This window comes from Saccostrea cucullata, unplaced genomic scaffold (assembly GCF_032062105.1).
Source record: "Saccostrea cucullata isolate Sc308-1 unplaced genomic scaffold, CSIRO_AGI_Scuc_v1 ctg694, whole genome shotgun sequence".
Classification (NCBI taxonomy): Eukaryota; Metazoa; Mollusca; class Bivalvia; order Ostreida; family Ostreidae; genus Saccostrea; species Saccostrea cuccullata.
The window spans coordinates 115,902-132,500 of NW_026918847.1; the positions used below are offsets into that span (position 1 = coordinate 115,902).

The 16,599-nt window shown below is 31.1% G+C and overlaps 1 protein-coding gene across 1 annotated transcript in view; it reads right to left on the reverse strand.

Moving 5' to 3' along the window:
- The window catches only part of LOC134272334 (uncharacterized), a 101,239-nt gene extending 87,576 nt beyond the window's left edge, over nt 1–13,663 (reverse strand). Inside the window, exons 1-4 of the mRNA XM_062754580.1 lie at nt 13,363–13,663; nt 11,703–11,831; nt 9,846–9,944; nt 8,420–8,634 (exon numbers count right to left, since the gene is read on the reverse strand). Of these exons, the coding sequence (XP_062610564.1) occupies nt 8,420–8,634; nt 9,846–9,944; nt 11,703–11,831; nt 13,363–13,663 (744 nt within the window). The remainder of the gene's footprint in view (nt 1–8,419; nt 8,635–9,845; nt 9,945–11,702; nt 11,832–13,362) is intronic.
- Nucleotides 13,664–16,599: the final 2,936 nt, after the last annotated feature.

Sequence of the window (16,599 nt, forward strand, 5' to 3'; positions counted from 1 at the left end):
ATGAGCCTTTAGTTACCTTTGGTAATAATTCACCTAAAACCACGAATAAAGGTAGGCCTTTCAACTGCCGCTAGGGGTCGTTGTTATGAATAATAATTCACAGCTGAAACTTGTTTAGAGCAGGCTCGGGGCATCTAACTGTTTACACTCAAGGCAGTTTTTAGCATTTACCAAGTGTTTCTTTGCTCTCAGTAGAATCCAGTGGTTTTAAGATTAAGCACCAATGTTAAACTTATTTACTGTATAGTTGCGGACACTGGTTTACTGCATACAAATTAAAATTTTTAATTTAAAAAAAGTGAAATCTACCCTCCTTTTCAGTTCTAACCTATTTCAATTTTTATACTCGATCGTTCCCCTTCGTGCTTAGTAACACAAATTATATAAGATGATCAATTGTTGCATTTACTTGTAAGGCCACACCAATTTAATTTCTTGTTCGTCGGACATTTGATGAAAAAAAGTACGAGCTGGCTAGCGGTTAAATAATAATATTATTACTTTTTGTAGACAAATTTTTTAGGCGGAGCGTGAAGAAATTTGAGCGGACAATTATATTTTTTTTCTGATTTACAGAGTAAGCAGATGAAAAATACGATAAATAGAGCAGAAATAGAACAGAAAATAGCACAAAATTCCAACAGTGCGGGAAATTTTAAATTAATATAATTTGTCCAGTTTCGTTTAAATACGAGCGCGCGGGTCCGACGAACAAAAAATTTATTGGTGTGGCATAAATATATATATATATATATATTTACACAGGAAGCGAAAAAGCGCAAACACAAAAATATGACATTAAATTTTCTTCTTCATAATAATCGTCAAAGAGAGTTAAAACTATTGAATGTAGTCTGTTCCCCATTCATTTGACCCTGTTATTTCAGGTAGAGTGAAGGTATTCTCTTTCTCTTGGTCAAAACTTTTTGTGTACAAAACAATTAAAGGAACCCTTCTGTGTATATAACAATACCAATGCTGAAGCAGCCTATATGTCATTCATATAAACGATATCTCATAAATCGGCACTAAGTTGGTCATTTTTCACACCTGAGTTACCCTCCTTAAACACAACATCAGAAAAGTCAATTATAAGTGAATAAATTTGTTAATGATGTAATTTAATAATAATAATAAGTTATTATCTTTTTTGATAATTTCATGTACCTATAAATCTATCTCTACAATGTTTTTTTTACCATATGTGCAACTTGAAAAATTAGTTGAAAGACCTAATTAAGAGTCTTGCAACTGGTGCAACACTTTTACGTGTTTTTTATCATAAAGGTAAGCCACGCCCCCATATTTCGATGCTATATCATCATCCCACTGTGTTGATCCAATTCCATTACATTTGTCTGTATATTCGTTTTAGCGCGTTTGCTGAGAAAAAATAGTTTAGCTTATTTGCGAACAATGCTGAATATCTTCCACATATAACTAACTTGTTCTAGAGCAATTTCCCCCAAATACTGTACATTCACAATACAAATCATTTTCAGTCTTGACTTATCATAAACAAAAGCATTATCAAAAACGGTCATTCTGGCAAAAAAAAAATTGAAAATGGAAATTAAATATCTAATTCTCCTTAATATATATTTTTTAAATATTACTCTTAAGTAATGCATAAATTTTCAAATTATTATTCTGACATAATCTTAGAATTTTTTTTTCATTTCTGTATTGTTTTTATACCCCCGCTTGAAAAGTGGGAGAGTATACTGTAAACGGTTTGTCCGTCCGTCTGTCTGTTACGCTTTGGTGTACCCATCTTTTATCCGCAACTCTTCTCATATCACTAAGTGAAATTTACTGAAATTTCACAAACTCTTTATTATATATTGCCATTGTGCATCTCCCTTTTTACTTTTTGATTCGACACCTATTTTGAGTTTTCTGGCCACAGCAAAACATGGAGTTTGCCATTATAATGATACATGTATGGGAGTCTGGAGGTCATTTATTCAGCTCATTGCTCTAAGTACATTTAGCTTTATTATACCCCCCGCTTGAAAAGCGGGAGGGTATACAGTAATCGTTAATTCCGTCTGTCTGTCAATCCGTCCGTCCATCCTTCAGTCCGTCTGCTCCGCTTTTGGGTGCCCATCTCTTATCCGCAACTCCTCTCATACCACTGAATGAAATTAAATAAAACTTTCACAGAATCTTTATTACATATTGCCATTGTGCACCTCCTATTTATCCCTTTGATCCGACACATATTTTTGGTTCCCGGCCACAGGAAAACATGGACTTTGCAATTATAACTATACGGAGGCGGGGGAGGGGGTATCATTTAGTGAGCTTATCGCTCACAGTACCTCTTGTTATTATTTAGTTTCTGAGTGTTTATGGTTATTTGTGAAATTAACATTTCAAATATGATTTTACATCATGATATGTGTTTAAAACCAAAATAAAGATCTAATTCATAAATTCTAATAAGGAAAGAAGAATCATTTCTCTAGCTATTTTCTTTAAAATTATATACAATTAATTCCTTACCTTTACCGACAAAACTAACATTAAACTGCAATAGGTAACTTTCATTTTGCTTTCTTTTCAGTGCTTCAAACTAGAATTCATTGATTTTATATAATGCATGAAGACTGATCAATGCAATTTCAAAACTTGTTTCATTTGTCGAAATTTAACTTTAATCATATTGTTTTCTTTACTCATAGTTATTTTTTTCTCAAATAAAAAAGGAAAAAAGGTAAAAAGATAAATATCAGTTTAAGGTTTGTAACAAATGTTTGCCAAAGAATAAGATCTTTAATGAGAAAATACACTCTACATACAATGTCGCCATTTTGATTATATACAATGCACGAAGTCTGATCAGTGCAATTTCAAAACTTATTTGATCTGCCGAAATTTGACTCTAATTTGTATTCTTATCGTCACCAAAAATTATTTTTTCTCAATAAAACAAGAAAAAGTTAAATATTGGTTTGCCGTATGTAACAAATGTTTGCCAAAGAAAAATACTTTTAAAGAGAAAATGCCATAGAAAGTCGCCACTTTAATTTCAAATTAGATTCCCATAGACAGCTCTTATTAAGAATTGTTTGTGTTAGGTCTAGCCAGATACCCAATTAAAATTTTGTCTGATCCTATTCTATGAGCGATTAAAATGACATATGGACATAAATGAGGTCAAAAGTAACATTGATGTTCAAACTTATTGAAAAAGCACTTTTACCGTCAAAAAATCATACAGAGTTGAAACATTTTAGAATATCTTGTATTGGGCTCTTTTTCTTTCATACAGGTATGAATATATACCAAATTCTGCATTGTTTTCCAAAGGATGATGTAAAGCTAAAAAAGATTAAGAAGAGGCAGTTTTAGAAATAGTACTGATAATTGCCACTTAATTCTTTGAGGTTATTGCTGAAGTAATTCATGCTTTATTGTAATATTACTGTAAAACAATTCTTTGTAATATTTTTGTTACACATCCTGCATGCAACGTCATCAAATTTATTCAAACATTATGACTTTGCATTTGCTGTTTTTGTATTGTTATAGAAACTTTTGATATTGAATACTGTCCGTCATTAGTACACTAGTTTATTAATTAATATTTCTTATTTTATTTTTTAAAGCTTTATAGCATACCAACACCGACTCAAATTGTATATCGTATCAACCTATATCAAGAGCGATACGCATGCACTTATGCACCGGCCAAAGCACCAAATATTAGGTCTTCACTTACGTCAATTTTTTACTCACCTGTAAAATGTTACTCAAAGTCAATGAGGATCAAAGTATTTTCCCAGTGCAATTTCAAGTAAAATTTTAATTTTGAAATCCTTAACATCAACAAACTTTTAGCACCAGTTTTTAACTTAAGATTTTTTACAATGCTGGAAGCGGGGACAATGTTCATGTAACATTTGATGCTTAAGTAAAAAAAAATTGATGTTTTACACACTTGTAAATGTTGAGCAAGTCAAGCAGACCAAAATTAAACGATATTTCAAAATCAATTCACGAATACATTATAACTTAAAATTTTGAGATTAATTCATAAACTCATAAACATTTTACATATAATAAAAATTTTGAATTTAGTCTGAGTCTGTTTCATGATCCTGGTTCAAGTTCAAGACTGTAAACCATGTTCTTTTTACAGAACAAGTAAAGATATTTAACTTAATCAAATGTTCAAATGTTCTTTATTACAAAAAATCTAAACAATACAAATCAGAGTAAAGGAAAGTTAAAGAAGCTGCTCCGGTTTTCTTCTAGGTTTCTTCAACGTTCCAAGTCGACATATATCACCCCATAACCCCTATGTCAATATTCCCAGAACTGAAAACTTAAAAGATTTCTTTCAAAATATGAATGGGAATAAATTGAGCAAAAATTTATTTGATGGTATTGTCGACACATAAATTTGAAACGCTAATACTTTCAGCATATGTATGAATTTCTTCAAAAACTTAAATAATAGACAATCAAGAATATAATATATATTTGCATTATCCCATTTTGTCCCTTAAACAATTGCAGCAATCTACAATAAAAATGAGTCCAACGACAATACAAATAACAGAGACTCCAACGCTTCCTATAGCCATAGAACTCTCACGTGGATCATACGCACAGATTAAACTTCTTCTAAAAGCGCTGGTGTTCACTTTCGGTACTTTGAGGTCAGCTATGATGGTATCGAATTCCTTGATGCTATTCGTATCTGGTGTTCCGGTTGATAATTTCGTGCCTGGTGTTTCGGTTGATAATTTCGTATCTGGTGTTACGGTTGATTGTGATTGAGCAGTTGAAGGCATGACACTTGTGTAGTCTGTTGCTGCTAAAGTTGTAGTTGCTGTGAAAGGAGAATGAACAACGTACAATATAAATAAATGTTTATCCAACACTGATATGTATTTTTTTCATTTTAAACAGTAATTAAAGTCTTCATTTAGCTTGATTGACAGATGTTCATTTTATTGTTCTAATTAAGGTATTTCTAACCCCTATGATGTCATAGGTTTTTTTAAAAACATGTTATTGATCTAAATTCATGACAAGTAGAACAATTTTTTTTATGATAAGGCTCAAAAATAAATATTGTTAGGTAAAAGAATTTTAAAAACGGTTATTTTCTTTTTTAATCAGTTATTTCATCTTTAAAAATATTGACAAGGACAATAAATCCTTCTCAGTTATCTTTATTCAAACATTTTCTTTATTGTACTTCCTATGAAAAAAAGTTTTCCTGGTATTTACAATTCACTAGTATCTTAGAAGTAGCAAGTATATTGGAACTTTCAGTATCAGAATTATGCCTTTGAACCAGTTTTAACATAATTTGTATCATAATTTTTTTAAAAAAAATGTAAAGTTTCTTTATGTTGACATACACTTCTGTTTATCTTCGTCTCCTTCCCTAAATTAAATGGCGACCTATAGATTTTTGGCAATAATTAGTAACTTTAAACTATGTTAAATGAAAATAAATGCATTTTTTGTACTTTGAACCATTTAAATTGTGAGGGTGGAAATGTACCTTAAGTTAAAATATTACCATTTTTAAAGAAAACTTTACAATTTTATTCTCATATTTTCATTTGGGAAAATAACTTTGAAAAGAAAAGGCATCATGAAAGAAAAAAAAAACAATTTGCTTAATCAGCAGTTTGACATTATATTTAGAATCCGTAAGAAACGAAACGAAGACTTAATCAGGCAAATAAATTAAATACAATTTAAAAGGCATCAGAAGGCCTAAGAAGGAAGATTTTTTTTCTCTTCAAGAACCAAATATTTCATGCTTCTTATTAGTTATAAAAAAATGTTGAAAAGATTTGATCAGATAAAAATACAGCAAAAAATTTCATTATTAAAAACTCAACCCAGGTCAACATAAGAAAAAAAAACCTTTCATTTTTTTTTTCTTTTTTTTTTTTTTTTTTTTGGTTTTTGTTTTTATTGTTGTTTTTTTTTTGTTTTTTGTTTTTTTCATTTTTTTTTTCCTAATATAATGAACATCCATAGAAAACTTTTATGTCGGATTAATTGTTTATATTTAACGCCCTACTTCGAAATCTTAAACTTTGCACAACATATATACAAAAGCAAGGCGTGCATACGAAATAAATGTACAACTTATAGTATTACGCGGTATGCAAAACTGATGACGTAAATCGCAGAAAATCAAGGGATTTCTCTAGCTACACATACACAAAGATGTACACGGTCCTCTGATTAATCTCACTATTTCTACATTAATAACAAAATCGGTATGATTGTTTAATATACATGTATATTGTTTTAAAACATGACGTAACTACACACCCATACAGGATAATCTAGTATCGGACCATGATGTTCCATTGCACAAACTCTCAACTGAGGTTCCATTACTGGTATAACCAGGTATACAAGCATATAAAGCCTTACATCCGGCTATCAGTCCATCATACATTTTGATTGTATTCGGAATATCTTGAGGCAATGGACATTCTGAAAGACAAAGAAGATTTTGTACTAAAATTAATAGTTCTTCAAATTGTAGAAATTTTGTGAGGATTTTAGGATATCCAGTTATGTAAATATTGGTATACTTTGCATTATTATGCCTAGTCATTTACTTTTATCAAACCATTCAGTATTGTATCATCAAAAGTATATGGTAATGGCTAATAAAGACAGTTTATTGAAGATATAATTTAATATCATAAACCTAGTAGTATATCATCCCTGATATAGGCGTTTTGGACTAGGCGAGAACTAGGGCTGTCTCGCCCCCGGGGCTGAGATATCTTTGTCTCGGCCCGTTGTTAGGGGGCTCCCTCGCTGTCAAATTTCTAATTATTATAATTTCTGTTTAATTTTGGTGAATGAAGAGCAAAATTTATATTCAAGTATAAAAGAGGGATATTTTACATCGAAAACATGGACTAGAAGCTTAAAAAATTATGCATTTATGCTAGAATATTAAAATAATTGTTTTTAAAAAGTGTGCAAAATGATGATACTTGTGACGTTAGCGAGGTGCAGCAACAAATCGTGTTTTGAAAAGAAGAAAATCTATTTGTTTTGACATTAGACAATACAAAGTTTTTCATTTAATTTGTCATTTTTAATTTAATATATATCGTAAGCAAAACAAACAGTTACTATAAATATGGGACTTACAAGTTGTAACAATTCGTTGAAAGAGATGTAATCCCGGTTATATCGAAAGTAAACGTAGAACAGCTTTAAAAGATTTTTAAGTTTGGGACCTTTCAATTTCTTGTTATCCAATGTGCATCGAAATGAAATGTTACAATACACAAGAATTATTCTTTTTAATGACCATATATCTTTCTTTTTATGATTTTTCAATTTTACCGTCAAGCAACATCTTCACGAAACATCGAAATAAAGAAAGCGAAGTCTAATTTTCGTACGACAAAATGATATAAAACTCTTAGATTAAAAAAATCTAAACATTTTGTTATGTTATTGGCCTGGTTTTAGATATATGATATAAACAACATCACACCACTGTTTTGATCTCGTCCCTAATGTCAGCCCCCGGATGGTCTCGGCCCGCGCCCTCCGGGCATTGGCCGATACCAACCTCTCGGGCTGATACCAGGGACGAGATTAAAACAGTGGTGTGATATACTATATTTCTTAAATTAAACTGCTGACCTGTAAACCCAGCCTTAATAACTTTGACTGTTATCTCAACTTTGTTGATCTGCATATTCTCTGTTCCATTTCCCCATAAGCCGCCAATGTAGATAAGATTCCCCCCCCGTCACACTAGTGCTGGGTGTCCATAAAAGGGCATCTGATTGTGTGTAACCAAAAACCACGCCCCCGTAAGGCTCCCCTAAGTTACCCATATTGGCAGATCCAGCTCCGTAAAATAATTTCCCGTTGCTGACTGTGTCGTCTCTGATCTGTATATTGTCATTTTATGCAAGCTTTAATTAGGCATCCAATCAATTATATCAGACAATTCTGTTAGATTTTATGTGCTAGTGTTCATAAAATCATTTACAAAGTTTGAAGCGACTGATGAATACTCCATGATATCAATTTGTGGTATTCAATGGTTTTTGTTTGAAGACAGATGATACAAAAAAAAATTAAGACTTGCAAAAAAAAAAAAAAAAAAAAAACCAAAGTGTCGTGTTATTACATTTATGCGTAAAATTAAAAAGTTTTACTACGTATTTTTTAATTTTTTCTTCAAAGATTCATAATAACGGCATTTGGAGAGAAAAAATAATACAGAAAAATAAGGATGTCTGCAGTAAGGTAGAACGTTGAGCATCATTTATGGTTTACAATGTCGTTTTAATTTAAAAATGTATTATTTGCATCGTTTGCAATATTTTATATTATCTGTCTTTAATCATGTATGTTATAAACCAAAAGAAGCAGCAATATGATCTTTTACCTCAACATTGACTATGTGAAAGTCTAGGTCAATTGCGTTTGTCATAGATATCACTCCTGCCCAAGGCACAGCGTCACCTTTGACATAACTAAAGTTATTAGTGTTCAGTATATCTGATGACGAAAGCATCCAAGCTCGGATAATGACGTCAGCAGTGTCAGCAACGATTTCAGGAAAGTCCCCCCACCCGTCTCTGAAGCATGATACATAGTCATCTAAAAAGAAAACACAGGCTTCTGTTTTTTATACGTATTATGTAATGTACATATCTCCTTTTTATTATTACTTATAAGTGAAACCATTCAAAGCATAAACTGTTGAGATATCCTAAGACTTAACTTATTTTCTACAATTTAAGACTGACAACAGGGATGATTTCTTAATTGAGGAGTTGATAAAGAGAACATGAAACAAACATTAACAAACAACATTTACACGGTAAATGTTAGAATACAAGAATTTCAACAAAATATATAAATAACCGTAACTCAATGTTTTTTTATCCAGTGAACAATATAAACTATATGAATTAAATAATTTATTCTTCTACCACTTTAACGTACTGTGTTCGCTTGCTGCCCACAAAGTAATTGCTGCATCGTCTATTCCAAATACCGTCCCGCATGCACTTATTCCTCTATCATGATCATGATCAACCGTGATTGGTGTGGTACATGTAATACAAAAATTAAATATTAATAATGATAAAAAAAATCTAATTGTTTCAATACTTTTCATAAATTATTGAAATATCAATCAAGTGAAGATAAGAATTTGAATGAATTTTGAGTTCTAGTTATCAAAAATAAACGAATAATAAAAATCATTATTTAAGGAATTTAAATCTTCCGTTATTAAGCTAGTATAACTACTATAAGGTTATTGAGGAGTTTGAACGTTAAAGCTTAGTGATTATGATGTTGAAAACATCAAAACATTGATTTGAACATCATTCTTTTTGAAAAATCTTTATCAGTTTTTGCATGTCAGGGTGGCTTATTTACTCTATCTATCTATCTTATAACAGAAAATTGATATCATTATTACAATACATCGTTATCAAAAAATTGAATTCTTTCAAAATCGGAACAAATCACATTTTATTCCATCTACAAAATAACAATATTTTACTTTTACAGAATAGTAAAGCAATAAAAAAAAACTCATAAAAATTTTAATGATAAACAAAAGCAATGGTAAAACCTACATACATGTACTTAGACCCTCTGAAACTGCTAATTATGAATAAAGCAATTATAGTAAAACTAGTTAGACCCTCTTCAACTGTAAATGATGAAAAAGGAAAAGTAAAACAACCTACATTGACCCTCTAAAACTGTTATTAATAAATAAAGCAAAAATAAAGTACAATCTACGTAGACCCTTTGAAACTGTTAATAATAAATAAAGCAATAATTAAACTTACTTAGACCCTCTGAAACAAGTCCTCCCGGCATTAAGAGCTGGACTGTTACGAAGTCTGGATAGGTTCCCAAGCAATGGTGTACCTTTTTGTATGGACTTGCTAAAAAAGACATACTTTATGATTCAATACTTGTAAAGACATATAACAAAAAAGTAAAGATATCTTTCATTTATAAAGAAAATGAGAATGATTAAGATGTACTTTTTGTTTGGTAGATTTACTTTTCTGAGAAGTCGATCTCATTAAAAAAGCTATATTTGTCAAATAAATGATAAATTTGCATAGATATTACATTTGCAAATTAAGGCTTTCATGAAGATTGTATATCTTTCATTTTTGGTTATGTCATAACATTTGACTTTGTTACTTATTTACTTTATTCTGATCTGTATTGTATGTCGTTTTCTCCATATTTCATCTTTGAAACTTATGTTTGTGAAAGATGTTTTTCAAATAAAAAGTGAAAAACACGTACGATACCTAAGCTTAAAACACGGACATTTTAAAATATACGAGTCAGGAAAAGGTGCCATGGAGGAGTAACCATCCCCTCCTGACAAGTCACCCCTAGAGTTTGCTCCTTGTCTTCATTGTGCAACCGGAAACATCCGTAAACAATTCAAAGAAAAAATAAACTTACAATATATTTTGCAAGTGTGCAAATTATTTCTTACAGAATTCCTCTTGGATTTAGGTCTATGTTTGGAAATGAAATATCCAGCTTATAACTTTTCTTTTAAAAATTCTGAATGTACAACGCAGTACATTCAAGGTGCGCAATGTAAATATAGACATTATTTTGTACTAGTAAATTGAATTCATAATCGGGATGGCGATTACTTTAAGTACATTATTTATATCTGATAAATGTAATAATGGTTAATAACTACATATTGCAGACGATCAGATTTTATATTGAATCTTTTCACGTGATGCGGCAGTCGTGTGATTTTAGCAAATTTACATGCAGTAATGGGGTTACCTATAAATTTCTCTAGTGCAAAGGCAAAACCAAGTTAAATTCTAGATTTTGTTTATAAATATTTTCAACACGCATTGTAGTTTCTGAAAAGTCCTGCGATCCTATCTAGATTTTGCAATTTCATTGTCAAAATCATATTTGTTTGACCGAATGCTGTATTTTTTGCTGGTCAACAGCATGATATAATTAAATAATTATAATGATTTAATTAAATCATTTTCAAGATTTCATCAAGATTGCAGCATTTTTCAGATACCTTCATACTTCTAGAGTTGATTTTTAAAAGCTTTATTTAGACCCAAACATTACCCTCTGATGTACTTGCATACAAATATACGGCAGTTTTCATTAAATACAAAATATACAGATAATATATTAATAAAATGGTAAGGAAGACATTGAACCCAATTTAATAGCCTATAGAATTACTGAAAATAATATTTTATTTAATTATAGAATACATTTTTTGTTGAGAAAATATGACTTGATCTGCCTCTCACTGCATACAAAGTACGTCATGTTTTATACGAAATGACGTCAAATCGATAAGTGGATTACGATCAGTGACTTGTTTATGACTTGTTATGTGGGATTTTACTAACAAAGTTTTGATGTTGTTAATTAGTTTCCTACGTGTTAAAATAGAAAATCACTCATTTTGTGGTATTCTAAGAATTGTTGGTTTTATATGATGTCATAGTTATGTTTTCCAGTACAAATTAGGCTCCGCTCCCTTTTTATAACCTTAACCGTGCTGCAGAATGGAAACCATGAAAGTTTTATTTCAAGAAAAAATAAACAAAAATTAGGAAAACCGAAATTTGACCGGTTTTGAAGTTTTAAACACCATGCTCACACAATGCCTTCCTACCTACCTGTAGAGATCGTCAGTCCGGCAGTAATACTAAAGTCAGGTTTTGGCCAGTCGGATAGCCCCCAAGCCCTTATGCGTACCTTACAGGTGCTAGCAGATCCAACAAAGGGGCCATTATATGAGTCACTACCTACAATATTTAATATATTTTATGTGCTTTAAATTGTTATCAAGCCTATAAACAATCTCTGGAAACATAATTTTATCAAGAAGATGATTATATATTATTCAGTAGAAATATAGTAAAACATGTACACGATTTTAGAGAAGACGATTTTGTTGAGTTCAAACTTACTGCTACGTAATTTTCAATTCCTGTGCTTATTAAGTTTATTTTCAATTCCTGTGCTTATTAAGTTTATTGAAATCTTAATGGATATAACGTATTACATTTATAACGAATCAAAATTAAATTCCCCTGCGCTTCCCTATAAGCATGCCACTGAAATGTGATATCTTTTACTGGATGATAATTTTCGAGGTTTGAAGAAAAGATATTGAATTTAGGGATTTAATTGGGGGGAGTGGGGGGAGGGGGGGTGGGGGGTTGCGAAGAGGTGAATAAAAAAATATATGTGTAATTTTAAAGTGGCAATATCACGCATCTCTTCAAAAACAGACTTGTTAAAATTTTCCTATAGGATTTGGAATTTTTTTCATACTCATAGATATATACACTTTCAGAAAATTACAAATCTTATAAGTAAATAATTCTGATTATTTCTTTAAAATTAATCATTATTTATGGTACATAAATATATACATCGCAACGTGTTCGAGGTTCCACATTCCATGCCATACACGCACATGACGCATGCGTATAGTTTTCATAAACAAAACAGCATGGTAAGAGAGGGAAGCCCGGTAGGCCTGCTACATTGACAAAGTCGATCAAAACGAAAATCAAAACCAAAAATAGGGATTGAAATTAAAAAACAACTTTCCTGACAAAAATTTAGTTGGGAGATTAATATAATTATTGGATGAAGAAGAAACGGGACCTCTGCTACGTTCACGTGGGGCTCGCGAAGGTTCTACCCTACAGGTTTGTTGATACATGCTATCTTTTCTCGTATCTCCATAGCTTTCAAAAAAAAAATAAAAAAAAATAAAAATGCACTTATGACATATAAAAATTATAGTCATTTGAAGTGCAAGTTGTATTAGAACTGCAGAAAGATATTTTGTTTGACATTTTGCCGCGATGACGTATGATTTGGTGGATTTTCCTTTCCTGCACCCCAATACACAAAACGTCAACATTTGTATTTAGTCATGTTAAATTCGTCTGAATGCAGACTCAAATGTTAATTATTATTAAATTACCGGAGAGTTAAGAGATCGAAGTTGTACGACCCTTGATTTTCCGGCAGATTCTAATTACGTTAATCTTTTATGAGGGGAGAATATTTATTTTTCTCAAAATGCTTACTTCAACTTTAATTTTTACCTTATTCTTGAATGATATATTGGGAAAATTTGAATGAAAAAGGACACGATTTGCAGCCGTATTGCCGCTTTAAGTTTGTTTGTGGATATAAGAAAATAACCATTTCCACGAAATAGGTTATGTTAAAATACATGCTAATAGTTCAGAAACAGAAAAACAATATAGGAGATTTTAAAAACCTTAAAGTGCATCTTAACTAAAATATATTAACCTGTAGTTATAACTCGCCCTATACCTCCGCCAAAACTCGATTTAATGACAGGAACAAACAGCAGGACATGTGATGAGTTGTATGCATACGCCACTCCACCATACTCAGTAGGTATATCGTCATCTTTTGGAACCGATCCAAGTCCTGGAAATATGTATTCTTTTCCGCTATGGGTTATTTTGACTTGGACATCAACCTTTGCTGGTAGTTCATTCAGACTATGAGGAATGGGTAATGGACTTAAATCATTGACAGATAATTGATGCCAGTCACTGATAAATGGCTTTCTGATGTTGTTCATCTTACAGAAACCTTTTTGAAATAAAAAAGATAATCGATTGTTTATTTCAAAAGTTTGTCAATTACAGTAGTTTTATACATGACAATCTGTTTTTAGATGCATACATATTCCAAAAGTTTGTCAATTACAGTTATTTTATACATGAATATCTATTTTAGATACATACAAGAAGTATCTTCAGTCACGTACACTGAGTATAAGGTAGATTTTTGTGAGTTTTAGTTTTGTGAAGTTCGATGCTGCAATGCAACAGATTAATTAACCACCCATCCCTCCTCTCTATTAAGGGTCATTGATACTCTGATAAGAGAGATAACTCTTAATGACATAAATGTCTATTATTCCCTTTATATATTACCCAGGTTGAAGTGCCTTTTTTGTCCAATTTTGCCCCGCAAGCTATGCTATAATTGTCAGTAATGTGCTTATAAAATACATTTCTCTTGGAATATCATTAAGGTTCAAGCAACATTTTATATGAGTGAGCAGCGGGTTTATGAACTTTAAGTGCATATGTTTTGATTATTTTTATGTTGTCACTTTAAATGATTCTTTTTCTTTTGTAGAATGATAGAGATATGAAATCGAGCTAGAGACTGATGTGTATACTGTATACACTTCATCAAAGTCTGTAGCACTCGCGCATGCGAGCTCATCTAATATAAAAAATGTTTTGATTTATTTTTTTGATGAATATATGTTCAGTTGAAATTGTGAATTTAGAATACTAGTATAACATTTTTTTTTTGGTTTTTGTTTTTTATGAAGCAAAAATTGTTGAAAACCGTCAGTTTAAATTAATTTACGTGACATACGAGGGTTGTCCGTAAAGTTCGTGGACAAGCCAAAAATTTAATAAAAGTTGTGTCATTGGTATTTATTATTGGCATATTTCTAATCCTTTACTTAATGTGAATTGATTAATGTAAAAATTTATTCATTTTCAAATGTTTAATTACAAATATGGCTTCATAATTAGACTTGAAATGGAGACCCGGAGAACCGCAAAATTTTAATTAAAAAAATATTTATCACTTTTTAAATTTCATTTGTATTTTTAAAAATTCTAAGGAAATCTGAAAGAATTTTACATTATGAGGTTGACAGAAGTTATCACATAAAACCTGCAAAATTTGAACGTTCAAAGTTGCAAAATGGCTGAGCAATCAGCGTTAGAACATATTAGGACAGGATCGGAATCGTTCAAAAAAGAGACGTTTTCGGAATAGGTGGAGCAGTGAACAGTGATAAAATTCTGCGTTGACATCGGAAAAACACCTACAGAGACCAATACAAATTGTAAACAATCGGGAAAGCATAGTAAAACAAGTTGTCCACCAGTGTTTAAGTGGCATATAATATTTTCGGACGGAATGAACAGTTTACAGGATGACATGCGTGAAGGAAAACCATTATTCCGAGATAGTAGTGCTGTAAAATATGAATCTCCTAACGTGATCATGCCGTATTTCCGTAAATGAAATCGTCTTTACACGGACAGTGGTTGGATGATTGCAGGATATGAGACAGGAATTGCTAAATATTATATTAAGAATGAAACTTGAACATTTTGTGCATATTTTATGACTGGTCAAAACGACATAAGAAATGTACTGAGTTAAACCCTGACTATGTTGAGAAAAGTTACTAGTGCTCGTATTTAGCTTTTGACGTCGGTAACGTCAAGAATTTTCGTTTTAGTGCTCCGGGTATGAGTGTGTGTCTTTTTTGTATCTGATAAAAATATAACTATTTGTGCTTTGTTTTTGTTGAAAACTTGCATATTTATGAAATAAAACATGAATTTAATGAAAATAATAGTTTCAAATATTTTGTCAATGTTTGTCAGTAATTATCAATGTTGTCCACGAACTTTACGGACAACCCTCGTATATATTCCATAAAATACCTACTTGTAACCATACATATGTATTTTTAATACCTATGTACGGAAGCCCATTAGTGCCAACCAGTATATATAAAGGAAAAGCGATATATAAAAGCAAACCTCTATATATAAAGAAAATGCGATATATATAAAGAAAACCTCGATATATGTAAAGAAAACCTCGATATATATAAAGGAAATGCGATATATATAAAGAAAACCTCGATATATATAAAGGAAATGCGATATATATATAAACAAAACTTCGATATACATAAAGAGAAAAATTTCCACTGCCTGACCATGTTTAATGACCTACATTACATCGCCAACATATGATAAACAGCTCCCGGTCCAATGTTTTGATTTCAATCAGTTGGTGTGGCTGTTTCAGGATGGTATTCAGCGTGTTGTGTTTTCTTCCTTTGTGTATCTTGATGATTATGACAATTAAATCTAAAGCTTAAACACTCTGTTCTACTTACATTTCAGACGTGTTGGGCAGAATTACACCAATGAGTGACTTTTCGGCTTAAAATGTTTATTACATAGCACTAAATGTTGGGAGTCTTTTTCAATCGAAATATAATTCGGTGCAAAAATACAAATGTGTTTTATCATTTTTTATATGTTCTTTAACGTTTTACTATGTTTTTACATGATGTAGATTTTAAAATCGATTTAAATTACGATGTGGGACAAAAGTCCGCAGTTTAATATGTAAATATGCATGCACTGACTCGTTTCTTTTTATCTATTAACAAATACTTTATTTTTTCACACCAAAAGACCCTTAAGTTATTACATATACGGTAAAAGTACATGTCGCTTCCTTCCCTCATATTCAAATGAATTGGGTACCTTCATCTCTCCCCTCTCTCCCATTCCGATTCTTTTTTTCTTTTCTTTTCAATCAATGGGCGTACTCGTAAATTATTTTTATAATGTATTTAAATAAATTTGAATTAGGGCATTAAAAAAGTTCTTGTTAAGACCCCACGTTTAACATTATATTTTCATAAATTCTCGATTGTGAAACCAAAGTTAG